The sequence below is a fragment of the Camelus ferus genome, chromosome 9, assembly GCF_009834535.1.
Source record: "Camelus ferus isolate YT-003-E chromosome 9, BCGSAC_Cfer_1.0, whole genome shotgun sequence".
Classification (NCBI taxonomy): Eukaryota; Metazoa; Chordata; class Mammalia; order Artiodactyla; family Camelidae; genus Camelus; species Camelus ferus.
In genome coordinates, this window is record NC_045704.1 from 11,099,946 (window position 1) to 11,127,452 (window position 27,507).

Sequence of the window (27,507 nt, forward strand, 5' to 3'; positions counted from 1 at the left end):
GTAGCGAGACTTCGACGCCGTGCTCTCTGCTTCCGGGTCTGTGAAACTGCGCGCGGGCGAGCGCGCGGAGGGAAAAGGCGGGGCAATCTGGGCGCGGTGAGACCGCCAGGGGTCGGGCTTACGCTGGGAGAGGCGGGGCCTCGGGGCGCGGGGCGGGGCCTCGGGGCGCGGGGCGGGGCCTCGGGGCGCGGGGCGGGGCCTCGGGGCGCGGGGCGGGGCCTCGGGGCGCGGGCGGGGCCTCGGGGCGGGGGCCTCGGGGCGCGGGGCGGGGCCTCGGGGCGCGGCCTGCTTGTACCGGCTCTTAGCTTTCGAAGGAGGCCCTCCGGGCTTAGAAACGCTTGGGACTCTTCTGGGCCTCAAGCAGCAGCACTGCTTCCTGAATATTTTAAGTTACGGTTCTAACAGTTTTAAGGTAAAAGCTTACAGTCGTGTTGGCCACTTATGTTGGAAACTAAGATGTCTTCCTCCTAAGCTGAAAACGGTTTAAGATCGAATGCTGTTTCTGCCAGCGGGTTGCACGCGAGTTCTGCTAGTGAGGCTGAAGCAGTTCCGCGGGCCGGGAACTGCTATCTCGGCGGGCAGGGTCGATGTCCGGCGGTGCCTGGATCCAGAAATATTTTCTGCAATTAAAATCAGTTTCAGCAATTTAACTAAACAAGGATTCGAGTTGTCTGTGTAGGAATGTGAAACACAAAACTCTGCCTTAAGAGAATGGGCAGTTTCACATTGACACCCTACTAATTACTCGTTCACCCAGGAGTCCAGCTCAACACTGCTCAGTTCCAGAGACTTTCAACGGGACAAGACCTGGAGTCTGAGGCTTGGAGGGCTAACGCATGTAATAATTTAGGCCAGCAACCATTGCTTGAAAAAGAGCAACAAATGTTTAAAAATTGTTATACATTGCACTATTCTTTATAATTGTTATTCTCTTCCACACTTGAGATGAATTACTTTCAAATACCTTTGAGATAAACCTGTTTACACCATAATATACTTAAATCAACACCTAAATATAATTAATTTCAAACTCACTATACAAATTGGAATGGTTATTTTTTATTTCAAAATTGTAATATATTTTAGCTCTTTGTTTTCTATTTCTTTTTTAAAAAATTTAATTCTTTTGGGTGGAGTAAGGAGGTAATTAGGTTTTTACTTATTTATTTATATTTAATGGAGGTATTGGGAATTGAACCCAGGACCTCGTGCACCATGCATGCTAAGCATGCGCTCTACCACTAATCTATACCTTCCCCTGATTTCTATTTCTGAATTTTCTGGCTGGTGTGGATAACAAAGCCTGTAAAATATATACTTTTCAGAAGACACTGGGATTTATTTTCACCTAAAGGATAATCAATTTTACAATATTTCTCAGGGTATTTACTAGGGAGGTATATTCTCTTTAATATGAACCCTAAAGAAAGTAAAACTAGATTATCAATTATCCAATAATTTCCAATAGTTTCATTTCTACCCTCAATATTTTTGCAGTATCTGTTAACATCAGCTACAAGTATGTTTTCTCACATCACTACATGTGAAAGATTTCATCCACAGACAAATGGCAATCAACTGAAATATAATGTTTGGATAGGGAAATTAACATATTTGAAATATTGTCAGGTGAAAATGAGCAGAATGTCCTATTGTCACACACATATGAATACAAGAAGACATACCACAATGACTGGATAGATTTTGGGATCTTAATAATGTAGATTATTCTGCATTATGTAATACTGCTAACTAGCCATGTGACAAGAAAGAAGCTTTAATATGGACTTCCACGATTCCAAGCAAAGATGATTCCAAGCAAAGGAAGTTGTGTTGCTTGTATAATTTTCAATGTAGCAAAATGGGCAATTCACAAGGAAAAAGAAGGGACATTTCCTCAATCACGGGATGTGACTTATTACCAATTCAAAAATGAGAAAAACACAAGGAACTAGTTTGACTTGCGTATATACATGTATTAAACCCTGTGCTAGAAAAAAAAGAAAAAGACTATACATTTTCGAACACAGAGGCAACAACTGAAATGTTCACCACCATCAGACTTAACAAGAGATTTTATTCAAAAGGACTATTGCAGTAAGGAGAATACTCCAACCACAAGACCTGCAAGTGTCTCAAAAGCCAGACAGAAGAGAGATTTTCTTTTATACTGAGGGGTAAACAAGGCTAGAAAAAAAATCTCATATGGTGGGTGTAAACGAGGAGGTGGCATGACTCATGGTTTATCAGGAGGTATTTTACCCTTAAAGTCACTTACTCTTTTTACTTTTGGTTTTTTTTTTTTTTTTTTTTTTTTAGGGGGGATAGTTAGGTTCACTTAGTTAGTTATTTTAAGGGAGGTACCGAGGATTGAACCCAGGACCTTCTGCATGCCGGGCATGCACTCTACCACTGAGCTGTACCCTCTCTGCCTTCCAAACCTTTAAATTTCAGGCAGGTGGCTTTCAGGTCAGAGAAAGCCCTATGAACAAAGTTAAGAAAAAGTTTGTTTTGTTTCTAAAAAGATATACATCAAAGAGACTGAGAAAGTACTCAAAGTTTGCAAGTTTTCTAAGGTAAATGTTCTTAAGTGGGGGGAAGGAGGAAGAGAGGGAAATATTTTCCTTTATTTTCAGCAGGAGGAATGAAGTCTTTTACTTTTGATGTGTGTTTGTCCTTACAACACGCACAAAGAATGTCCATCAAACATAACTGTATTCAAATTTCTTTAATTTCTTTTTTAAAAAATATTTTTACTTAAGTATAGTCCACTTAAAATGTGTCAATTTCTGGTGCACAGCAAAATGCTTCAGTCATACATGAAGATATGTATATTCATTTTCATATTCTTTTTCACTGTAAGCTACTATAAGGTATCGAATCTAGTTCCCTGTGCTATACGGTATAAACTTGTTTATCTATTTTAGATATACCAGTCAGTATCTGCAAATCTTGAACTCCCAACCTATCCCTTCCCGCCCTCTCCTCCCCAGTAACCATAAGTTTCTTTTCTATGTCTGTGAGTCTGTTTCTGTTTTGTAAATAAGTTTGTCTCTCTCTTTTTTTTTTTTTAGATTCCACGTATGAATGATATCATACGGTATTTTTCTTTCTCTTACTTCACTTAGAATGACATTCTCCAGGTCTATCCAGGTTGCTGCAAATGGTATTATTTTATTATTTTTTATGGCTGAGTAGGAAAATTTCCTTAATTTCTAACTAATGTCCTTTTTCTCTCCCTGGGTCCCATCTAGGATACCACATTACATTTAGTCATCACATCTCCCGAGTTTCCTCTTGGCTCTGGCATACATTTTCTCAGACTTTGGTTTGTTTTGGACGGCCTTGACAGTTCTGAGAAGTACTGATACGGTACAGCATCACTTTCGTTGCTGTTACTAGTGAATTCCACTCTATAGGAATTTGACTAATGTCTTTCTCATTATTAGACTGGATTAAGGTCTTTCAGGCGAAAACAGCATAGAGAAAAATTTTGTTCCATCACATCCTATCAACGTTGCAACTCACCACTGTTGATTTTGACATTGATCACCTGGCTAAGTTCATGTGTGTGAGGTTGCCCCACTCTACAGTTAACTTTTTCTGTCCTTTCCATACTGTACTCTTTATTTGGAGGTGGGGAGGTAATTAGGTTTATTTATTTAATGGAGGTACTGGGGATTGAACCCAGGACCTTGTGCATGCTAAGCACTCACTCTACCACTGAGCTATACCCTCCCCCGCAATACCGTACTCTTTTAAAAAAATACTTGTACCTATAGCAGACAAGAATCTGGAACAGAATATATAATATGTATATGTATCACTGAATCACTTTGCTGTCCACCTAAAACTAACACAACATTGTAAATCAACTATATTTCCATAAAAAAATACAAAAATAAATAAACAAAAAGGAAGTAACTAATGCAGCAGACAATTGTAGGGAGTTGGGAATTATAGTCTACCTCTTTGAGGGGAGAGTACATAAATTATTTGGAATTCTGCTGTATGTGATATTTGTCTCTTCTCCCTTTATTACCTACTCAATCATTTATTTTAAACACAGTAGGCTATCTAATTTTTTAAACTGAAGGATAGTTGATGTACAATATTTAAGTTACAGGTGTACAAAATAGTGATTCACAATTTTTAAAGGTTATACTCCATTTATAGCTATAATAAAATATTGGCTATACTCCCCCATATTGTCCAATACACTTTGTAGCTTATTTTATACCTAATAGCTTATTTTATATCTCTTACTCCTTTATCCTTATGTTGCCCCTCCCTCTTCCCTCTCCCCACTGATAACCACTAGCTTATTCTCTGTATCTGTGAGTCTGCTTCTTTTTTGTTATATCCACTCATTCGCTGTGTTTTTTAGATTCCACATATAAGGGATATCATACAATATTTGTCTTTCTCTGTCTGACTTATTTCACTTAGCATAATTCTCTCCAAAGCCATCCAAGTAGTCGCAAATGGCAAAATTTCATTCTTTCTTACAGCTGAGTAATATTCCATTGTGCACGTCTATACCACATGTTCTTTACCCAGTCATCTGTTGATGGGTGGCTATCTAATGTTTTTATATCTCAATTCTTGACATCATTTCTCCTTTGGCTCTTACTCCATTCATTAATCCTTCTCAGTCTCTTTGTGTCATCCCATCTCTCTTCCCATAACTCAGACGGGGTTTGGAAGCTTGGGAGGGGTCTCAGAGATAGGGAAGAATTAGTCCTTTGTAGAACTTCTCAGGGAAGCAGAGGAGGCACATGATTTGCCACGAGTCCCTCATGGCCCAGCCCTCTGCCTTTCCTGCTCTCTCCTTGTAGGATCCTAATGCTCCAAGGACGGAGGGTGTAGCTTGGAGGTAGAGTGTGTGCTTAGCATGCGTGAGGGCCTGGGTTCAATCCCCAGTACCTCCATTAAATTAATAAACTTAATTACCCCCACCACCACACATGCACAAAATGCTTCAGAGTGCATGATGGGAACAAGCCTCTCCCAGACATGCCAGCGGTCTTTCAGGAGAGACTCACTAGACACTTGTCATTGTTTTGAGTAGTTGAGAACTGGGATAAACTGCTTAATAATACTCTCAGCTCCCCTAGCGTGTACTGTCATTGCTGCTACAGGTGAGCTGATAATTATGGCTCTGCAGGGAGGTGAGGTCACAGAGTCACAAGCCTTTATCTCAGGGCCTGGATGTCTCCCTCCCACACGTACTGGCTGTGGGGACCGGGCCCTGCCCGCCATGCTCACAGCAGAAGACGTCTGGTGAGTATTTCCTATTTTATTCTGAGGGGCCTCCTGTAAGGGCAAGAGTGTATCAGGAATCTGGAAAGGGGATCATTTCACAAAAAGGATTCTTCTTGGTAGAAGGTAGTCCTGTGCTTAGTCTCCTTGGGATGTAAGAATAATTCCTGGATTATGTGCTGAATTTGGGGAAAGAGATGGGAAGTTCTTGACTTTATATCAATCCCTGATGCCTCCTTAATGTCATCCACCCTGATGAGGATGATTGCTGTTTTATCTTGGCACTAATATAATCTGATATATAAAACCTCTTTTTGGGGGGGATGGGTATAGCTCAGTGGTGGAGTGTGCACTTAGCAGGCACAAGGTCCTGGGTTCAATCCCCGGTACCTCCATTAAAAAAAAAAACCTAATTACCTCCCCCATCCTCCCCCAAAAAAAGTAATTTAAAAAATGTACAAAATCAGTAAGACAGCTCAAAAAAATTTAAAAACCTCTTTTCAAGTAATAAGGAATAAATATAACTAATTTTAGATAAACAACGTCCTACTGTATAGCACAGGGAACTATATTCATATCTTTTAATAGCATATAATGAAAAAGAATATGAAAAGGATTATACATATGTATAAGTGAATCACTATGCTGTATGCCAGAAATTAACACAACATTGTAAATCGACTACAGTTCAATTAAAAAAAATTAAAATATAACTAATCGAATGATAATTCTGTAGAGAACGTCTGAGAGGCAGTGGCTACTGATGAAGCAAAAATTCATATTTTAAGGCAAGGCAAGAAAAATTGAAACATAAAATTTCCTCCACCCTTTGGCCTCCTCCCTCCCCTCTGGGGTACACTGTGCATCTGCGTGATGCATTAACCAGGCCTCCCTAAGAGCAGAAAGAACTGCTCGGCCATAAAGAGCAAGTTTTCTCCTTTTGGGGCCAGCCGTGTCACTCCTCAGAAGATAATGCTCCTTTCTCAGTCCTGTCAGGGGTCACGGTCACTCACCACTCACCCTGTACGTGCAGACATCGCTGGTGAACTTATGCACAGGAACAATATGTCATTTCCCTTAAAGAGAATGATGGTGCAGGACAGGCTGGTCAGACAACCTAGGGAGACACTAGGCCGCACCTAATGGAAGTTCTCAGCTGAAATACTAGGACCGTATTACTGTCACTAGCTGTATGTACCACTTGCATTGTGCCTGTTCTATCATTGTTTTCTTGCATTACCAAAAGTATGCATGAGCCTCAGACAAAATTAATGATGATCAGGCAGTCTGAAATGATGGACCATACAGTTCTATGAGATCAATGACTGTAACAGTGTAACTGTAAATATGGGAAGAAGCAACAAGAGGGGACCAGTTCCTGGCCCACAACAGGCTGGTCAGACAGACGGTCCGAGGCTTTCGGCTCCAGGCGGCAGGGCCTAGTCCAGCCACAGCAGGCTGACGGCCTAGCCACGAAATCCTCCTCGCCGGGCCTGGGAATGAGCATTCCTAGCGCTGTGGGGCAAATTGGCCACAAAATGCCTCCCAAACCTCAGCTGAAATTAAGACCAAAAGGGAAGGAAGGGATGGTAAAATAAAGAACGTTGCCCATCACCCAGTTCTACAAGAATCAGGTCGTTAGCCACTGTGGTCCCTGACCTACAGCACACAGCCTGGAAGGAATTCAGGGCGAAGATCAGGATGAGGCGCTCTCTGCTCCGGGAAAACTGGCAGGACAGGCCCTTCAGACATCTTTTCAGAAGAAATTTTTTCTGAACATGGATCCTTTTTCATCTTCTCATACTTAGAAAAGCACTAAAGACCATTAACTAAGACATCTGTTCCTTGTGACCAGCAGCCTCTTGCCCAGAGCGGGCTCGATTTACTGTTATGTCCCCCTTTGCCAAATCACACACATGATGGCCTCCCCCTTGACTCTTCAGAACAGTTCTCGGAGCTGAGAGGCTGTCTCCTGGGTTATAATCCTCAACTTGGCTGGAATAAAAATTTTCATTTCTTTCTTATATTGACTATAGATTAATTAAAAAAATCTTAATGGAGGTACTGGGGATTGAACCCATGACTGTGTACATGCTAGGCACACACTACCACTGAGCTATATCCTCCCCCCAACCACTGATTAATTCTTCTTTGGTACTACAATGCAAGTATCTTTTTTTGGAGTGGGGGTGATTAGATTTTTTTTTTTTTAATGGAGGTGCTGGGATTGAACCCAGGACCTCCTGCATGCTTGGCATGCACTCTACCAATGAGCTATACCCTCCCCCCAAAATATCTTCTTTGTCCTTCTTCAGCTGAGCACATTACCTGTTTAACACGCATGCAGTAATTTTATCTCCGTGGGGGGGGGTGTGTAAAAAAACCCAAACCTTTGCTGATTATGGTGAAACTATTATTCCTCTCAAAATCAGGCAAAGACGGGGCAGATGCAGGAAGCACTGGTTTGTCTGGGGGCTGCAGGGCCTGGGGACTGTTAGGGGTGGTGCGCGCCTTTATCTGCTTTGTTTCTCCCAGGGCTGGAGGCTCTGGGCAGCGAGCTGGAGTCCGGCCTCAATGCCCGCCCTGCCCCATCCCTCCGCCCCTCTCCCCTACCCTGTCCTCGCTCCTCCTCTCCTCCCCTCCCCTTCCCCTCCTCCGGGGGTGGCTACCTGGCCGCAGCTGCACTCCCCAGCCCTCCCTTCTCCGCACAGCGCCTTCCCGACCCCCGACTACCCGCTTTGACGCTGACCCTCTTCTTTTCCAGCCGGCGATTCACCAGGGGGTTTCAAAGCACCTTCCTGGCGCAGTTGGGCGCAAATTCTCTTGGTTAGCGGGCCCGACCGCCCCCCACGTTCCCGGAGCGCTAAGGGTCTCCAGTCCCAGGTCAGTTCCTTAGCCTCCTACTTCGGTTTATTACTCACAGATCGCTGTCCTCGCGCCTTCGGGCTCCTCCTCAGCCCCCAGGAGGCGGCCACAGGGCTCTCCTCCCCGGGTTTTCTCAAGACCGGTCTAAGCGCGTTGTCTGTGTCAGGAAGATGAACTCGGTCCCTCGTGGATTTTTCCCCTCCTTTGCTCTTAGGGCAAGTGGACGGTATCTGGAAATATTCATTATCCACTTTAGCTATTGTGGACTTCTGTTTTGAAAAATGGAGAAAACAATAAAAGAGATCATGCTTACCCACCCCCGCCGCCATCACCGGAGGGAAAAAAAAAGACAAAAGAGAAAAAAGAAATTACGCAATGACTATTTGGGAAAAAAAATTAACATTATAATTGTGGGCTTCCGATCAAAATGATCTAGGACTTGACAGTTTGCAGCTTCAGCTGTATCTTGTGATATTTCTCTGTTAAAAATAAACGTTTTTGGAGGGGGAGGAAAGAGGATATAGCCCAGTGGCAGTGTGTGCTTGGCATGCACAAGGTCCTGGTTTCAACCCCCGGGTACCTCCATTATAAACAAACGAAACCTAATCACCATCCCCCCAAATTTAAAAAATTTATTTAAAAAAATCTGTTTTCATGTCAACCCTAAGCTCACACCAAATCAGTGCGCTTGTTTCATGACTTCTGGCTGTCATTTTGAACACTTGTCTTGTATTTGAGTCTTTTTCAATAATTATTGCATTTTTCCTCATAGGGTTTCATTTCATCCTCCATTATTAATCAGTTATATCCTATGTAATCAATAATAGTTTAGTCTCTATTTTACAGTGTTTTGTCTCATACATGTTTCAAGGCCCATAGATTAGCCCACCATATTATAGTATAAAGATTTCCGTGGTTGCTCTGGGATAAGGACAAATGCAGCTTCTAACACCATCATAATATCAAGCTATTTTTAAAAATGATTATTTTATTTATTTTTTTAAGAAGCCAGTTTTATGGTTGGAAGTGATACATGGGTTAGGAAGCTCAGAGACAGTTCTATTTTTTTTTTTTTTTGGATGGAGGTAGTGAGGTTTGAACCCAGGACCTCCTGCATACTAAGCACACATTCTAACACTGAGCTATACCCTCCCCCAACAGCAAGCCATTCTTGCCCATATAAACCCAACACTTGGTCTGGACTAATCTTTCTTATAGGATTTTATGTTAGTCAGTGCATTATTGTCTTATTTGCATTTTAAATATTTATTCATAGGTAACATTGGCCTATAAAGTAAACTTATTGACATAATTATAAAATTGCCACAATCAATTATTTATGAAGACAAAACCATTTAAGAGTGGCAAAGGACATCAGTTAAAAAAAAAAGTACCAATGTTGAGCACTTGAAGAGTAAAACTGACTACCTTTCTTCACGTAGCATCACAGTGAAGAGGCTTGACTGCAGCTAGAAAACACAAGTTCGGTTTCTGATGCTGCCACCTAGGCAGATGCAAGCTGGGGTGGTTCTCACAGTCTGCACTTGGGGTCTCCCCATCTGTAACACAGTAACAGCAACAGCACTTATGTCAGAGTGGAAGATTCGGAGTGAAGATTCAGTGGAAGACACTGAACCAGCTATTTATTAAGCAAAACGTCATGTAGTTTCCTTTATTATTATTTTTAATGGAGGTACTGGGGATTGAACCCAGGACCTTGGGCATGCTAAGCACCTGCTCTACCACTGAGCTATATCCTCCCTGTCATGTAATTTCTTTTTCATGAGGTGTCTCAATGTAGCGCTTCAGAATCTAGGAATTTATAAAAAGTGTGGCCTGTAATTATTTGGAAATAAGACACAGTTTTTCCAGTATGTATATTTTAATGTAATAAATCAAAATTTCCCTAAAATTCAGGGGACAGTGAAATGTGAGAAGGGTTCATAGAAAGGAAGAGCCTTTGGTTTTGATTATTTGCATCTCTAGGATGGATCTGAAAGCTGTCAGACATTGCCTAACCTTGAAGGTCAGGTTATGTGTTTCTGCCTCAAAGCCTAAGAGACGTCATCTGAATTGTTTACGGTTGGGGAGAGACTGTCATAGATTTTTTTTCTGTTTTCTCTGGCAAAAATCAGCTGAATGATGAAGATAAGGCAATAAACATGGAAGGTATCTTGGGATTAAAAAATACTTTTAGTTATGAAGTACACATAAAATCTAACATTTGAACTGTTTTCAAGTGTACAGTTGAGAGGCATTAAGTACACGGATATGGTCACGCAACTGTCTCCTCCAGGACTCTCCTCACCTAGCAAGCTGTAACCCTGTACACAATAAACATAACCCTCAGTCCCAGACAACCACCCTTTTACTTTGTTTCTATGACTTTAAGTTCTCTAGGCACTTTGTATAAGTGGAACTATACAATATCGGTCCTTTTGTGTCTGGCTTATGTCACTGAGCATAAAGCCCTCAAGGTTCATCCATGTTGTAGCAGGTGTCAGACTACCCTTATTTTTCAAGGCTGAATAATGTTTTATCGTTGATGTTTTGTTTCTCCATTCGTGTGTTAATGGCACTTGGTGGCTTCCACCTTTTGGCTGTTTTGCATACTGCTACTATGAACATGCTTGTGCAGATTTCTCTTCCAGTCTCTGCTTTTAGTTCTTTGAGGTATATACTCAGAAGGAGAATTTTTGGACCAGATGTCAATTCTATGTTTAGCTTTTTGAGGAACCGCCATGGGTTTTCTGTATTAGCTGCACCATTTTCCGTTCCAACCAGCAGCGAATAAGGTTGACAGTTTCACTACATTCTTGCCAATACTGTTATTTTCTATTTTTTCACTTTTTTGTTTTTAAATAGTACCCATCCTAAGGAATGTAAGGCAGTATCTCATTGTAGGATGTTTTCAAGCTGGGAAATACAAGTAAGATAAAAATACCAGATAGGTATTGGGATATTTAGAGGCCGAGATATTCTGTATTAAGTCATATCTCAATTAGCTTGAGGGAAGACAGTAATCAGTTTGGACTTTCATGTCCTCTACTGAGGAAATGTATTAGGGACATACTGAGGAATATGGTGGAATCTTCACTATTTTTTTTCCAGAACAGCAGAGGAGGGCGCAGGTGAATGACCTGAGTCTTTTTGTTTATGTGGATTTTTCTTTAGGAAAGGATCCAAGGGAACTAAACAGTAGACCCAAAAAGAGGGGGAAATGGACAATTCCTCAATCACATAGGAAGATTAGAATATATCCTTATTTGTGACTGCTAGGCTTGAAGATCCAAAAAATGTAAAGGTGTTTCAACAAATGGGCAATATAGTCAAATTTCTGTCAAAAATAAAAATATATATAGGACATTTTTTCAGCACTTGTTAGACCACAAAATTTCAAAACCTAAAAAAAAAAATTTAGTAAGACATAATATTTATCATCCATCAAATACCATTTGGAAAACTGTACATTCAGAAATTTTTAAATACTGAAAAAGTTATAGTCACTTTGTTTAGATAGTTAGAATATGTATATGAAAAGATAAGAAAATTTGTGTCAGCCTTGTGATATTTAATTAATGAAAAAGTATTTAGAGGAAATAAGATAGCTGCAAATTCACATAGAAATTTATTGGGCAATCCTTGTCCTACAGGTCCAATTCAAGAATTTTTTTAAAAAGGTATAGTAGAAGGCCAACAAAAGGCAGAAATGAAAATTATATTAAATATAATTAAAAGTTCTTTTGAAATAGTGATTTTAAAATGTGCAAAGACACTTAAACAGTACTAATAATAGTAAAGACTATTGATAGAGATTTTTTTGGGGGTGGGAGAGGTAATTAAGGTTATTTATTTTTAGAGGAGGTACTGGGGATTGAACCGAGGACCTTGTGTATGCTAAGCATTCATGCTACCACTGAGCTATACCCTCCCCCTGATAGATTTTCAAAACCTGTAGAGATGACTATGAACAACTTTATCTTAATTATTTAAAAAATTGAGAATAATTTTGTCTAATATAGAGTACTAAAACTGAATTAAGAAGAATTAGAGAGAACCATAAACAACTTAAAAACTTCAAAGTATTCAACAAGACTGATTGCTATGCCAGAAAATTTCCCACATTTTCAAGGTACTGGCAGTTCTTGTCATTTACAAACTTTTTTCAATATAGAAGATATGAACATATGTAACATTTCTACTATCTCTCATACTAAGACATCAAAAAGAAAGCAGTTTGACTTGTGAAGTTTGATGCAAAATGAATCATTAAAATATACACTATGACTGAGCAGATGTCATTCTAGTAATACGTGATATCTTAATATGCTATGGGGGTTTTACATACCCTGCTATGGTGTGATAAATGAGAACATCTACCCCCATTATACTGATAGTTTCAGAGAAGCACATGAAACATTTCAACAGTTATATTTAAAATAGAAATCCACAAAATAGACTCACAGACATAGAAAACAAACTCTGGCTACCAGTGGGGAAGGAAGGGGAAGGGATAGATTAGGAATCTGGTATTAACAGATACACAGTACTATATATAAAACAGATAAACAAGGACTTACTGTACAGCACAGGGGACTATATTCAATTTCTCGTAATGAGCCATAATGGAAAAGAAACTGAAAAAAAAAATGTATACGTGTAACTGAATCGCTTTGCTATACACCTGAAACTGTCCTTTCAATAAAAAATAATAAAAAAGTAAAATGAAATGGAAATCTACAGTTTGTGGTAATTTCTTACAGCTTAACGAAAGAAAATTTCTATTATAAGGCAAGACAGGAAACAAAATTAAACATAAAATCCTTGCTGCCTTGGTTTGGGCCACGTCCCTCCCACTGTGCGATGTGTGCCTGCATTACACATTAGCCAGAGCTTCTCAGAATGGGAGTGCCTGCCCAGCCGTTAACACTAGCGACCTACTTCTTCAAGAACAGCATCCTTCCCCAGCTCTGCACAGGGACCACGGTGACCTGCTGCTTGCTTTCATGTGTGCTAACCTGGAATACGTCTCCTTGGTCAACTTGATGTGAAACTCCAGTGTGTCATTTTGATGTCCGATCCTTTGTCCTGAAAATGTACGTGACCATACCTTTGAGTTTAAACAGGCGCATCAGTCCTCAGAGCTTCCTGAGAATCTGCTTCCCCGGTTATCATCCTCAGCTCGGCTCAAATAAAACTCCCTTTTATTCTTCCCAACTTGATCGTGGATTGAATTTCCGTTGACAGGCTGCATTAGGAAACTAATGAAATTATGTACACAGACAAGCCCAGGGGATCTACGAAAATCTCTAGAATAAATGAGATTAGTCTATTCTGAGGATAAAAGATAGCATTTAAAAATCTATCACATTTCTACATAGTAGCAATTAACACACGGAAAGTGAAATTAAAAATACAGTAACATGTACGATTACTCAAAATAGAAAAAGTGGAAATATGTTAATCAAACAAAACACTGACAGGGTTTTGATGCTGAAATCTATACAATGCTGGTGAAAGAAACCAAAGACCACACAAATATACATACGTACTACAGCCATTTATTGGAAGGTGTAACACAGAAATGATGTCAAGTGATTGCAAACCGATAGATCGGCTTAATGTATTTTCTATCAAGATATTTTGTAGACACAAACAAGATTTTGCTAAAATTTTTATGGAAAGGCAAAGGAATTGGAATAGCTAAAACATCTGGAGAAGAATAAAAGCAACTTTATTAAAGGTATTAAAATAAAAAATTTTGAAAGGTAGGAAGTAATCAAGACTGGTATTTGTGGAGAGACATACAGACCAATGAAACAGGAGAACCCAGAAACTGCCCCCAACAAATACTTTCGACTGAGGTTTTTTTGGGGGGTGGGGTGAGGGCAGTAATTAGGTTTCTTTCTTTTTTTAATGGCAGCACTGGGGATTGAACCCAGGACCTCTTGCATGCTAAGCATGCACTCTACCACTGAGCTATGCCCTCCCCCTGCCCCAAACAAGTTTTGCAAAGGTACCAAGAAAACTGAATGAAGAAAGAATTTTAAAATGATACTATATCAACTGATTTTCCATACTAGGAAAAAAAATCATGAAAGACTCCACCAAAACTTCACATCTGTACAAATATTAGCTCAAAACTGATCACAGCTTTAAATAGGAAATGTAAAACCATAGTACTTTAAGCTGTAAGAGATTTAGAAAAAGAAACCATAGGATAATATTCTCAGGACCTATCTCTATACTTTTGAGGTCGATCGATCTATCTATCTATCTATCTATCTATCTATCTAAGTTTTCACATATTTTGACTTTTCATTATTCTGTAGTATGTAACATCTCAGGTTAAAGCTGGAGAACTTAAGACTTAGTTATTCCTCATCTGAATGCTCTCCTGTGAGTTTTGTTGTGAAAAGTCATGAAGAAATTTAAAATACTCATTATATTTAAAAGGTTTCTTTCTATTAGGAATTCTTTGGTGAATCCTGGGCAGGGGGAAACACTGTTGCTTACAGGCCTTTCTAGATTCAGTAAATTGGTCTGGTTTCTCTCTAGTATAAATGCTCTCATGACATCAAAGGCATGAATGTTTAATAAAAAGCCTTCCCACATGCATTATAATTCTAAGGTTGCTCTCCAGTAGGAATTTTGTGATGTTCTGTATTTTTTTGCGGGGGGGGGGGGAGGTAGGTAATTAGGTTTATGTAGTTATTTTAATAGAGGTCCTGGGGATTGAACCCAGGACCTTGTGATGCTAAGCATGTGCTCTAACCACTGAGCTATACCCTCCCCCTTGTAGCTTTGATCTATGGATAAAAGCCTTTATAAGCACATTACATTCTTGGGTTTTCATCAAAGATGTATATACTGATGTCCAGTGAGTTGTGGAGTCTGAATATCCCCTCTGTCACATAATTACATTGATAGAATTTCTCTTTAGTATGGACTTTCTGACATCAATTCATGCTTGAACTTATAATAAATGCTTTGATCTGCTTGTTACATTGGTAATGTTACTTCTTCGTATGAAGTCTCCGAGTATGACTTACGAGGCTTGAGTTTTGAGTGAAGAGCTTGCCACATTCACTACATTTGTAAGGTTTCTCTCCTGTATGGACTTTCTTATGTCTGTTGAAGTTTGAGCAATGAATGAAGGATTTGCCGCACTGGTTACATTTGTATGGTTTCTCTCCGGTGTGAATTCTGCGATGGCTCGGAAGGCTGGAGCTCTGACTGAAGACCTTGCCACATTCGTTACATCTGTAAGGCTTCTCCCTCGTGTGGACGACCTGGTGGTACGTGAGACTGGAATACACACTGAACGCCTTGCCACACTCAGGACACTGGTAAGGCTTCTCTCCAGTGTGTACTCTCCGGTGACTTACAAGGCTTGACTTTTGTGTGAAGACCTTGCCACATTCGTCACACTTGTGAGGTTTCTCTCTCGTGTGGATTACCTGATGTCTGCTGAGATGTGAGCTCTGGTTAAAGGCTTTGCCGCATTCGGGGCATCTGTATGGTTTCAGTCCGGTGTGAATTCTGCGGTGACTGGACAGGCTGGAGCTCTGACTGAAGACTTTGCCACATTCGTTACATTTGTAAGGTTTCTCTTTTGTGTGGACAACCTGGTGATAATTAAGACTTGAAAATACGCTGAAGGCTTTGCCGCACTTGTGGCACTGGTAAGGCCTCTCCCCGGTGTGAACCCTGTGATGACGTATGAGGTGTGAGCTGTAACTGAAGGCCTTACCGCACACGTCACACTTGTAACGTTTCGCTCTTGTGTGGATTCTCTGATGCCGAGTGAGATGTGAGCTCTGATGAAAGGTCTTGCCACACTGAGTACACTGGTGAGGTTCCTCCCCAGTCTGGAGTCCCTGAGGGTGAGTCAGGCCTGACCACTCACAGAAGGCTTTGCCCCACTCATCACCTTGGTCAAGTTTCTCTCCAGTCTGAATTCTGCGATGACCTGCCAGGTGTGAACTGTGACTAAAGACGCCTCCACACGCGTCGCCTTTATTCCCTCTCTCTCTGGCATGGAGTATCTCAGGTCTGGTGGGGTGTGAGCCGCGATCCGCGGCTTGGTCAGACTCACCGCATTTGTAAGGTTTTTCACTCATGTGGGCTTTCTGCTCTTCTGTGAGTAAGGAAGAAGGCAAGAAACTGTTCCCACGTTCATCACAAATGTTGCTTTGGACACTAGGAAGAAATCTCTGAGGTGCTGCCGACAAGGAACCACTCGTGATAGACTTCTCGACTTCATTATAGTCGCAAAATTTCCCTTCAGTTTGAAATACCGGCAGTTCAGCCAGATGTGCCCCAAAGTTTAGTCCAGGCCTGTGGTCCACAGGCTTGTTCTCTTCATCTCTTGGACCACACTGATCTCTTCCACCAGTGAGGGGTGTTTTGCGGGTCCCAGGCACGCCTTTGTAGTTTCTTTTGTCATTTCTCCCCTGGTGCTCAGAGTCATGCTGATTTTTCCAGATTTCCCTGCAGCCGTCCTCTTGGGTGGCACGGTGCTCCTGACTTTCCAGAGACGCTGTGTGCAGTGTTTCCCCCGTATTATGGCTCTCTTTTGGTGGTGGTTCCTTGATCACACATTTAGGGGCAGTATCTACAAGACAGAAAGTACCACGTGTTTTCTCTTAATTGCAGTAGGTAAATAAATATTTCATTTTGAAGAACATAATCTTACACCACAAGTACTCAGTAGTTTAATAACAGTTAAGAAATGTCGTAGTCGTGATCTTCAATTTTTTAGGAAATACAAACGGTTAGTAAAGAAAGGTGGGGGGGAGGGTATAGCTCAGTGGTAGAGCGCATGCTTAGCATGTATGAGGTCCTGGGTTCAGTCCCTTGTACCTCCATTAAATAAATAAATAAACCTAATTCCTCCCTGCCAAAAACAAACAACTTTGGAGAAGGCAAAGACTTAAAAAGACTTAAAAAAACCAAGGGCTCCTCTTCCAGAGCCAGCATACCACATGAGAACTGGAATTTACGTTAAGACCACTGCCTTTTTAACCATTAGGTCAGGTGAATACATAGGATTTTAAAGAATAAGAATTGGGGAAAGAAATCACCAGTCTGGTTTTATGCCTGCAGTTATTTCACAGCCGAGCAACAGAGCAGCCCTCTCTATGCAGTGCTCTTTAATTTTCCAGCAAACCAGGCAGAAGGCCCTCACCAGGAAGCGAACTGACTAACGCTAAGGTCTCACACTTGGCGGTGTCCAGAACTCTGAGAATACAATTCTATTGTTTAAGTCACCAGGTTGATGGGGTTTGTTATGGAGGGCGAGGCTAAGACACAGGCCAAGGACTCATCTGGTTAAAAACATGACAGAAGGTTGACACATCTTACTAAACAAAGGGATTTTTGAGACTTGACTATAAAACCTGGAATATTCTGAGCCTTCTACCAGCACTAATCTATTTAAAAGCCTGGAGGTGAATTATCACTATTTTAAAACTAAGGACAGGAGGCACACAGGATTTATCTATCTAATACCCAATTTACAGAGCAAATAAGTTAGAGAAACAAGATTTGATCCTTGGCCTATAGGTTCCAAAGACACATTCTTTAAGCGTGACTGCCTACCCAGGTAGCGCAGATAAGTCACAGTCACTCTCAGGGGCCTAGAAATAAACACTTAAAAAAAAAGAAAAAATACACAAACAACAAGTTTACAGTGTACAGCACAGGGAACTATATTCAATATCTTGTTATAACCTATAATGAAAAAGAATATGAAAAGGAATATATGTATGTATGTGTATGACTGAGTCACTATGCCGTACACTAGAAATTGACACATTGTAAACTGACTATACTTCAATTAAGGAAAAAAGCTCCCTGCCCCCTCAAAACAGAAGTAATCTTAACATTCAAAGGAAGAAGAAAGAAACAAACCAAATATGGGGGGGGGGGGAGAAAGAAATACTTTGATGGAGATGCCATAGCTGAGTCATATTCCAGAAATTGACAAACCATTGTAAACTGACTATACTTCAATTAAAAAAAAAAAGGTTCCTGCCCTCTCAAAAAAGAAGTAAATTTAACATTCAAAGAAAGAAAGAAAGAAAGAAAGAAAGAAAGAAAGAAAGAAAGAAGAAAGAAAGAAAGAAAGAAACCAAATACGGGGGAAAAAAGAAAGAAATACTTTGATGGAGATACCATAGCTGAGTTGTGTTCCAGAAATTGACACATTATAAACTGACTATACTTCAATTAAAAAAAAGCTCCTCCCCTCCTCACCAAAAAGAAGTAAACTTAACATTCAAATAAATAAACCAATCAAATGTGAGGGAAAGAAAAAAAGAGAGAAATCCTCTGATGGAAAAACCACAGCTGAGTTGCGCTGGAGCAGCGTTACACGGCCACCCTCAGGGATCATGGCGCCGTCATCTTCAGTATATGCTGCTTTACGTAGTAAGTGTCCTGAAAGAGCTATTCAGTGGATGAGTAGGGGCCTTTCCTTCCACAGTGAGAGTCACATGGTGGTGAGGGGTCAGGAAGGCAAAATGAATATGCTGGGAAGTGACGGCGGAGTCCACCCAGATCAAGGTACCGTGCGAACAAAGGCCAGGGGATTGAAAGGTCGAGGGTGGGGAGGAGGAAGGACTGGGCATGGGGCAGTGTCTGTACTGGCCCATCTGTGGGACCAGAAATGTACCAGGGCTGTTAAAACTGTGACCTTGGGAGAGAAGAGAAACTGATTTAGCAAGGAGCGTAACACTGGCCGTTTCTTAACCTTAGGGCACAGGGCAGAAGGGAAGGGATCTGAAAGGGAGGGTGTGAGATGATGATGAGGGAAGAAACCAGGTTTAGTGACACAGAACAGAATCACTGCCACCTGGGGCTGGGGGTCCTGGAGGTGGGGAGAGGTTGGTAGAAGGGGACAAAGTTTCAGTCATAAGATGAATAAGGGCTGGAGATTCAATGTATCACATGACTACTATGGTGGATAATACTATAAAACTGAAATTTGCTAAGGAAGTAGAAATTAAGTGTTCTTACCAAAAAAAAAGAAAAAAGGTGATATGTGAGGTAACATATGCATTAATGAACTCGATTGGGAATCCTTTCACAGTGTACATGCATATCAGATCATCATGTTGTACACTTAAGAAATATCACAATTTTATTTGATAACTACCTGAATAAACTAAAAAAAACAAAAAACAAAAAAAAACCCCAATTTCAAAAGTTCATCCACTGGCTGTCTCCTCCTGAATGCAGAGGGAAGAGTCTAATATGCAGACATTTAGCTTTCTTCCGAGAATGACTGAATCAAAAGCACAGGGGTGGAGAAGAGGAAGGTGGATATTTTAAGTTTGCTGTAAAGTTTTATGTGTATTTAAGCTCTAGAACCACCCTTGATCATGAAATGGGCAGATCATACACAGAAAGGACAAGTTTTAAGTCCGGCTGCTGCCTGAGGAAGCTTTTCATGAGTGAGTCAACAGGGCTTTGAGCACAGCCAGGCAATGTCAGGGCTCCCAAGGGGCACACGAGGAAAAACACAAAGATACCCAAAAGCAGATCCCAACTTCTGGAGGGCAGTTCTCCTCACCCACAGAGATCAGGTTCCTGTAGGTCTCCAACATCACGTCCCTGTATAAGGTCCGCTGAGCAGGGTCCAGGCACTCCCACTCCTCCGGAGAGAATTCGATGGCCACATCCTTGAATGTCAACCATCGCTGAAAAGAAAACACATTTCACCAAAGGAGCCATATGGAGTCGTCTCCTTCACACAAAATGAAAGGAGGAGAGAGCAGTAAGGAGCAATTCAATTGAAATGAGTGTTGTTACAGATCCGCTTACTGGATTTCTGAGCAATTGCATGTCCCTCATTTTGGTTTATTATACTTTTCCGTAAGAGGTTATGATAGCCTCTATGTCAGTGTGGATTTCCCACTTTTGTGGACAATACAAGAAATACACACACACACACACAAAACACAGGATTATGTATATAGAAATGTGAGACATTACGTTCCACACACCAAGTAACATTCAATGTCTAGAAGAACTACAGCATGAGCGACATCTTCAGAGATGATAACGTCCACAGTGGCTTTAAAGAAACTTCAGAGTCTAAGATCGTGATGAGGGCAACAGTAAGGTTGAAGTGTCTGAATACTTTCATGTGCTATGACTCTAAATGCTTTACGTGTATTAACTCGTATAATAACATAATAGAAAATTTATTCTAATTATTTCTGGTCCTATCCCTCTTAAGGAAGACACAGAAATTCTGAGACACCTGCCTCTGGTCAAACTGCTAAATACAGTAGAGCACGTGTATAAACCCAGGTGTTTATGTTTTAAAATGAAACCTAAAGAATTTAAGTTATGTTAAAGCATCCAAAGTACATTGACAGAGGGTTCCCTGAGGAAACTTGAAACAAGTTCAAAGCTAACAATGTGGAATGGCATAAAATGGCATTACACACAACATTATAAACTGACTACACTTCAATTAAAAAAAATTTTTTTAGAAAATCCATCATATACACTTGCACACACACACACGTAAACGTTAACTCTTATTACTATTTAACCCGTGAATGTCATAGTGTAGAAACAGTTTAAGGCAATGGAAAATACTTAAGATATAATTTCAACAAGTAAATAATATATAACTTATAAATAATGATATGTATTTCATACAAACCATGGGCTTGGGCATCCACGTACTTACGCACACACAAATATACACTTAAATTTACAGGACCACGGTGGAGCCTCTTCACAGGGTCCACGTCACTGGGTGATCATAAGACAGAATCCAAGTGAGGCTGACAGGCACTGAGGGAGGGTCCTGGGTGAGTGTGAACGTACAGGTGTCAGGCAGGATACTTCAGAGTTACACAGGATTAGCGAGTCCAAAGAAGGGCATTTCAGGAAGGACAGACAAAAACAATCGACTGAGAACATGACTTTACCTGAGACAGAGTCTTTCTTGACCTCTTTTCTTTCCTTTTCCTTCTCTTCCTGGCTTCTTCCTCGGGGAACATGAGTCTTCAGAATTCAATCCTGAAAGTTGGAAAGATGTCATTTAATGCTGAGAATCAACGCACCCCTCCCTGTGCCACAACCACACACACAGGGGAGACCTCAGCACGTGGAACAGACAGTCCTCTGCTGCCCGCTGTCCCAGGAGGGACTCAGGACAGGACACTCCACACACAGACCAACAAAGGAGTTTCTCCACAGTGTCCTTCAGATCACGCTCCCCTCCTGGTGATGTTACAGAAACCTGAATCCCGTAGAGAGACCAAGCAACACTCGGAGGGTTGGAGTACTCACGTTTATTACGCTGGTGGGCCCAGAGGAGTTAACACTCCAAGCTCTGGACCCCATCTGTAGGTTTACACAGGCTCTTACAGGGTTTTAGGAACAAAGAAATCACATGGTCTTGGGTTTTTGCGCTGCTGGTGGGGTGGGGAAGGGTTAACTTCAGTTTCCCAAGAGCAAGCTGTTTTACAGAAGCAGATAAGCAGTGTCCCTGCCTGAGAGGCTTCCATAGTCTGTCCTTGTGAGCTTGTCCTCTGTAGTGAGCCCCTCACCCACACGGCAGCAGTGGGTGCCTCAGCTGGGCCCGACAGCCCCTTCAGGTCACAGACCAGGCCCTGAGCCATCCCCACGCAGAGCAGAGCCCCCTCACCTCTCCTAGGGGCTGATCTCAGCCTCATAAATGGAGGACCCAGAACCTCGGTGCTCAACACAGGATACAGATCAGAATCACCTGGGGCACCTTCAGCGTTACTGGGGCTAGGCCCCAGCCAACTATTTGAAAAGAATCTCTGATCAGGAGGGTACTGAACACATATATGCAAAATGCCTCAGTGATCCAATGTGCAGCCTGGTTGAGCATCATTTAAGGAAGCAAACCCAGCACCCCTCCCACCTTCTGATTCTCTTCTCCTCGTGGCAAATTGCTGTCACCAGGATCCAGCCATGAAGGAGCAGAAGAAAACACACCAAGTGGACAATATGGACCAGAGCTGGGGGTGCGGGTGTGGCTCATGTGTCTAATGGGAGGAAGAGGGAGGTCAGAGGAGGCTCCACTCAGATGACATCAGAACAAAGATCTGGGGGAGGAGGGGTGTTTGCCCGTATTTAATTTTATTTCTTTTTAAATTTTTTTTTGGGGGGAAGGGGAGGTAATTAGGTTGGTTTGTTTGTTTATTTAATTTTATTTTTACTGGAGGTACTAGGGATAGAACCCAGGACCTTCTGCATGCTAAGCACGCATTCTATTACTGAGCTATATCCTCCCTACTTCGTTCTTTTAATTTTTTTTTTTCATTTTTGGAGGACTAGGGCCCATTTTGAATTCTAATGACAACTGAGCACTCCATCCAAGAACTGCCACACACAGACACACATTGAATCTTAGTAATCATTTCAGGGGTCAGTGCTGCTCAGATTCAGAGTTTCTGCTTTAGTCCACCATCTCCTTGTTGAGGTGGACTCACTGAGTCCTACAGAGGGAGTCACTTCACCCAGCTATCCTGATAAGGCCTGAGTTGAGTGAGCAGAGCCGAGTGGAACTCAATTCTGAAGTGGCGGCCTGCACTGGGCACGGTTTATCCTTATCACTCTTCTCCCTTAAAAATTCCAGGTCTACGGCCATACCGCCCTGAATGCGTCTGATCTCAGAAGCTAAGCAGGGTCAGGTCTGGTTAGTACTTAGGAGGGGGTGGGTATAGCTCCCCTAAGTGGTGGATCGTGTGCTTAGTATGTGCGAGGTCCTGAGTTCAATCCCCAGTACCTCCTTCAAAAAAAAAAAAAAAAAAAAAAATTCAGGACCATCTTTCACCTGTGCCTGAGCAAAGGGAACTTCTATTTCAAATCTGGTCACACTGATCTCAAGCACTAAACTCCTCTTTTCCAGAAAAATCACAGTAAAACATTTACAGAATACATTATTTTGAATACACACCAACTGCTGCTGACAACTGCAAGAGGGTCACCTAGAGAAATAAGCTCTGAGCAAACTGCTTCATCATGAATTGTGGGGCTCTGCTGGAAGAAGGTACCAAGTCAATCCAGCTCATCCTTCAATATCTGCAGGAAGTAGACAAGAGACTTGAGGGGAACATCTACTGGATAGCCCACAGTTCACTCTTTAGTAACTCACACACAAAGGAAGAAAACGGGATTTTACAGAAATAGGTTAAACTAGGTTTAGATAAATTACTGGGGATTGAACCCAGCACCCTGTGTATTCTGAGCACGCACTCTACCACCAAGCTACAAGCCTCCTCCCTGAAGTAGGTTTAGATTGTTAAGATAAAAGATCATTTACATTCTTACCAAGTATACTCTGGAACAGGCTAAAATTCTTTGCCACGTTCCAAGAAAGGTTTCCAACAAATAGCAGAGAGCCTGCAGGCCTCAGTCTGTACTGGACACAATTTAAAAGGGAAATCATTTAAAAACTGAAGGGAAAAAAAAAAAACCTAATGAATCATGTAGTCAAAACTTATAAAAATAAGAATATGTCATATTTTGAAAGGGATGCCTTGAGCTGTTTACGGGAGGCCATCAAAGTTTTAGAAGTTAAAAAATTATTTATAAAAATAGTATAAATTGAATAAACTAAGATTTATTTCAAACGTCAAAAAAGCAATGAATTATTAACAGACACACTACTATTTATAAAACAGATAAACAACAAAGACCTACTGTAGAGCACAAGGAACTATATTCAATATCTTGTAATACCTTATAATAAAAAAGAATCTGAAAAGGAGTATATATGTATAACTGAATTATTTTGCTGGCCACTTGAAACTAACACAACATTGTAAATCAACTATACTTCAATAAAAAAAAATAAATTTAAAAATCAGGGGGTGGGGGTGGGTACAGCTCAGCGGTAGAGCACCTGTTTAGCATGCATGAGGTCCTGGATTCAAACCCTAGTACCTCCATTAAAAATAAAAATACAAAATACAAAATAAAATCATTTCCTTCAAAAAATGAATTAAATGCAAAAGAATTAGGAAGAAAAAAGTAAATCCATTATGAAAAACAACAGCACTTTCCGCGTTCCTTTAAAAAGGCACCACGTAATGACAGTCATTTCTTGCCCTACTTCTCATTCCCCCGCCCACCCCATGCCAGGAAAGGGTAAGGGGGTGCCCCATAGCCACCTGAGTCAAGTCATTGTCCCGTGGCCAAAAAAGGACCACAAATGGAAGTTGTCTTCTGATACAAGTAATTACAAAATGCACAAGACTTTTAGGAAGTTTTGCAAATGGCATTCTCACTTGCATAATTTAACCAAATTTTAAATGCATTACCTTATAAAGACACAAATAAATATCTCATCACTTAATCCTCCACAGTAATCAACTCGTCGCTCCTCTGCCTCCCACTTTCTTCGGGACTACATATTTCCCTCTCATTTCTGTCTTTGCTTTTCTGTGTTCTCTCCTGCCCTGCTGTTTCTCCCCGTCTCTGAATTCCTCCTCTCACAACTGTTCCACTCTATTCTGGCAACTTGTTCCCTCTCTTGTAGCTCTTTCTCCTCAGTCTCCCTGATTGTCTCAAATCTTCATGTATTTCTGCCTCTTCGCCTATCTTCGCTCTCTGTTACGTTCGCTCTGTCCCTGCTGGCCCGCCTTGTCCCCACCTTCTGGCACCCTCGGCTTGCTGTGCTTTTCCCTTGCTGTTTCCCTTTCTGTTCTAGTCTCCCACTGTCCCTTCTTTCTGTACCAGCACAAAGTTCTGTCTGCCCCACTCTTTTATCCTTCCTCCCCATTCTCTGTAAAATGCCTCCTTTCTTACCCATGCTCCTCGTGCTGATCAAGGGCCCCCTCTCCCTATTTTGCTCCTGTTCATCTCCCTGGAGAGCTCCCCCTGCTTACTCTAAATATCTTCTTTTCTCCCCCTGCTAATTTCTCAGCTTATTCTTCCTTACTGTGAAACAGAACAAAGAAAACCTCGTCTAAAATGGAGTCTGGAGGCCTTAAGGGAAAGCCCTCACGCACCATCACTGGAAGTCAATTACAAACTCCAGGGAGAAGACATCAATTAACGGACCTCAACGGAATTCTCCTTACCCAGCAACAAGCCCAGCCAATAGGAAACGCCTTCCATCGGGAAACGCCTTCCGCTGTGAACTTTTGCTTTCCTTCAATGGACTTCTCTTCAAAACAACCACTCCCAAATTCCTTCTTTTTCTCTATAAAGCAACATTCCTCTCATTCGCTGATTGTACTTGCCTATGGTTTTTTGCTAGTTTGCCTGTCCTGTTATTGCAATTCCTTTTCTATTCCTGAATAAACCCACTCTGCCCGTAAAATAACTGGCTGTTTTACCCTTTAGGACAACTCTTACTGTCTCTTCACAAGTTCCTCCTCTATCCTTCACTGTGCCATCTGTTTATGGTTCTCCCTTACTCCTCTTTTCTCATTTTTCTAACTCTCAGTGGGTCTGACTCTCCTTGATTTCTCTTGCCCAGGAATGGGACGGAATTAAAAGCCCGCCTATTAATTCCACATTAATAGACCACATTATCCAGTGGGCTGGCATTTGGGACAGAAAAACTCTTGGGTGTCTCAAGACAGGCCCTTTTTAGTCACCTGCCCCCACGCAAGGTGACCAACAAGGGGAGGCCAGGGCAGCGGAAGGACCCAGAGGAGGGTGCGAGGGGACGAAAAAGGGGTGTGTTTCAAGAACGGGGCGGGCTCTCCAGAATCCCAGGATCAGAAAGAGGAAACGGCCTCTCCTGAAGCGGGGCGATCGGCGCAGCCCTCCAGGGGCGGAGCGGCAAGGCTCGCGGGTGCGAAGGGCACGGATTCAGCTCGCGGACTTCAAAACGAAACGTCAGCGGCCCCTCCCTCCCGCCGCTCCGCGACGGCTGCATTCACTTTGGGTGGCGGACGCCTGCCGGGATTTTAAAATCCTTAGCGACCCTCAGATCCCGGTATGGAGGAAGGGCGGAGTACAGTAAAGCGCAGGTTTAAACAAGAAAGATGAGACTTACGCTTGGTAGGGAGAACTCCGCTCCCGGTAACCGCTTCCGGGTCTGCAGGAAACGGCGCGCTGGCGCGAAGGAAGAGGCGGGGCGACCTGCAGGCGGGGCCTGGACGGGGCGGGAACGTAGAGGCGTGGAAAGAGACAGGGCTGGGGCGGGGCCAGAGCAGGGGCGGGGAGAGAGGCCAGGCTGGGGCGGGGCCAGGGTTCCTCTTGCTGTCCTCCTGGGTTTTCAAGGGTTTGTAAATGCATCACTCTGTTTCTTCTTCTGTGAAGCCTCGTTGCTTCCTGCTAATTTTAAGTTACTGTTGACACCGAGTAGGACATTCGGGAACTCTCTTGGGTGTACATCTTTTCTGTGTCTCCCTGTCTTGTTTGTAGGAAATAGGCTTCAGCCTCTTAGACCTTCCTTCAGTACTAGAGGGCAGATTCAAACAGTTACTAGTGAGGGGAGGCTGAAACAAAGGAGGAGCAGTCAAGAAACGATAAGCTAACAATTAAAGCAGGATCCTGGTTCCTCAAGGAATATACAACACGTCTTTGCGTTCTACTGGAACTAAGTGCCTCCCTCCCCCAGCAAGTGGAGGATGGTAACTTCAGGCTGAGTACAAGATTCCTGAAACACCACCCTGTTACCTCACCACCAACACACCCTTCAGCCCTCAGCCCAAATTTTGCCTATAAAAACTTCTCCCCACAAACCATCAGGGAGTTCGGGTTTTTTGAGCATGACCCACTCTTTCTCCTTACTTGACCCTGCAATACAACTTTCTCTGCTCCAAGCTCTGACCTTTTGGTTTGCTTGACCTCACTGTGCTTCCAGCATATTTGGTAACACTGTCTCTAAAAGGCTTGTTTTTTTTTTTTTGGAGGTACTGGGGATTGAACCCAGGACCTCCTATATGCAAAGCATATGCTCTACCACTGAGCTACAATCTCCCTCCACCGCCAACAGTTTTAACATAAAAGCTACAGTTGTGTGCACCATTCATATTAGAACCTAAAATGTTTTCTTCTTCACAGTTGAAAACTATTTAAATCAAAAGCTATTTTGATGAGCACGTTGGAGTCCTGCCAGTGAGGCTGAAGCAACACTGTGGTCTGCGGAATCCATGTGGCGTGGTGGTTGGATCTAGCTACTTTCCTGCAATTAAAATTAATTTCACCATTCACCTCTGAGTCAGAGACGCAACCCTGTACTTGATTTTAGAGACTTTCATGTGGAGAAGACTTGAGAATGGGACATGGAGGGCTAAGGCAATTTAGGCCACCAATCATACTTTAGAAAAAGCAATAAATTTTAAAAGTAGATTAAATTGCATTGTTTGTTCTTTTTATACTTATTATGTTGTTCCATACTTGAGATGAATTATGCTCAAA

General features: G+C 42.0%; 1 protein-coding gene across 1 annotated transcript; it reads right to left on the reverse strand.

Annotated features, from left to right (window-relative positions):
- Positions 1–13,668: 13,668 nt before the first annotated feature.
- On the reverse strand, positions 13,669–26,540 carry LOC102509835 (zinc finger protein 665-like). Its single transcript, XM_032487740.1, has 5 exons — positions 26,138–26,540; positions 23,084–23,208; positions 21,081–21,171; positions 19,706–19,832; positions 13,669–16,744 (listed from the first exon to the last, which is right to left on the reverse strand). Exons 3-5 carry the CDS (start codon positions 21,150–21,152, stop codon positions 15,144–15,146), a joined length of 1,800 nt encoding a protein of 599 aa, XP_032343631.1. The 5' UTR covers positions 21,153–21,171; positions 23,084–23,208; positions 26,138–26,540; the 3' UTR covers positions 13,669–15,143.
- Between the last annotated feature and the right edge of the window lie 967 nt (positions 26,541–27,507).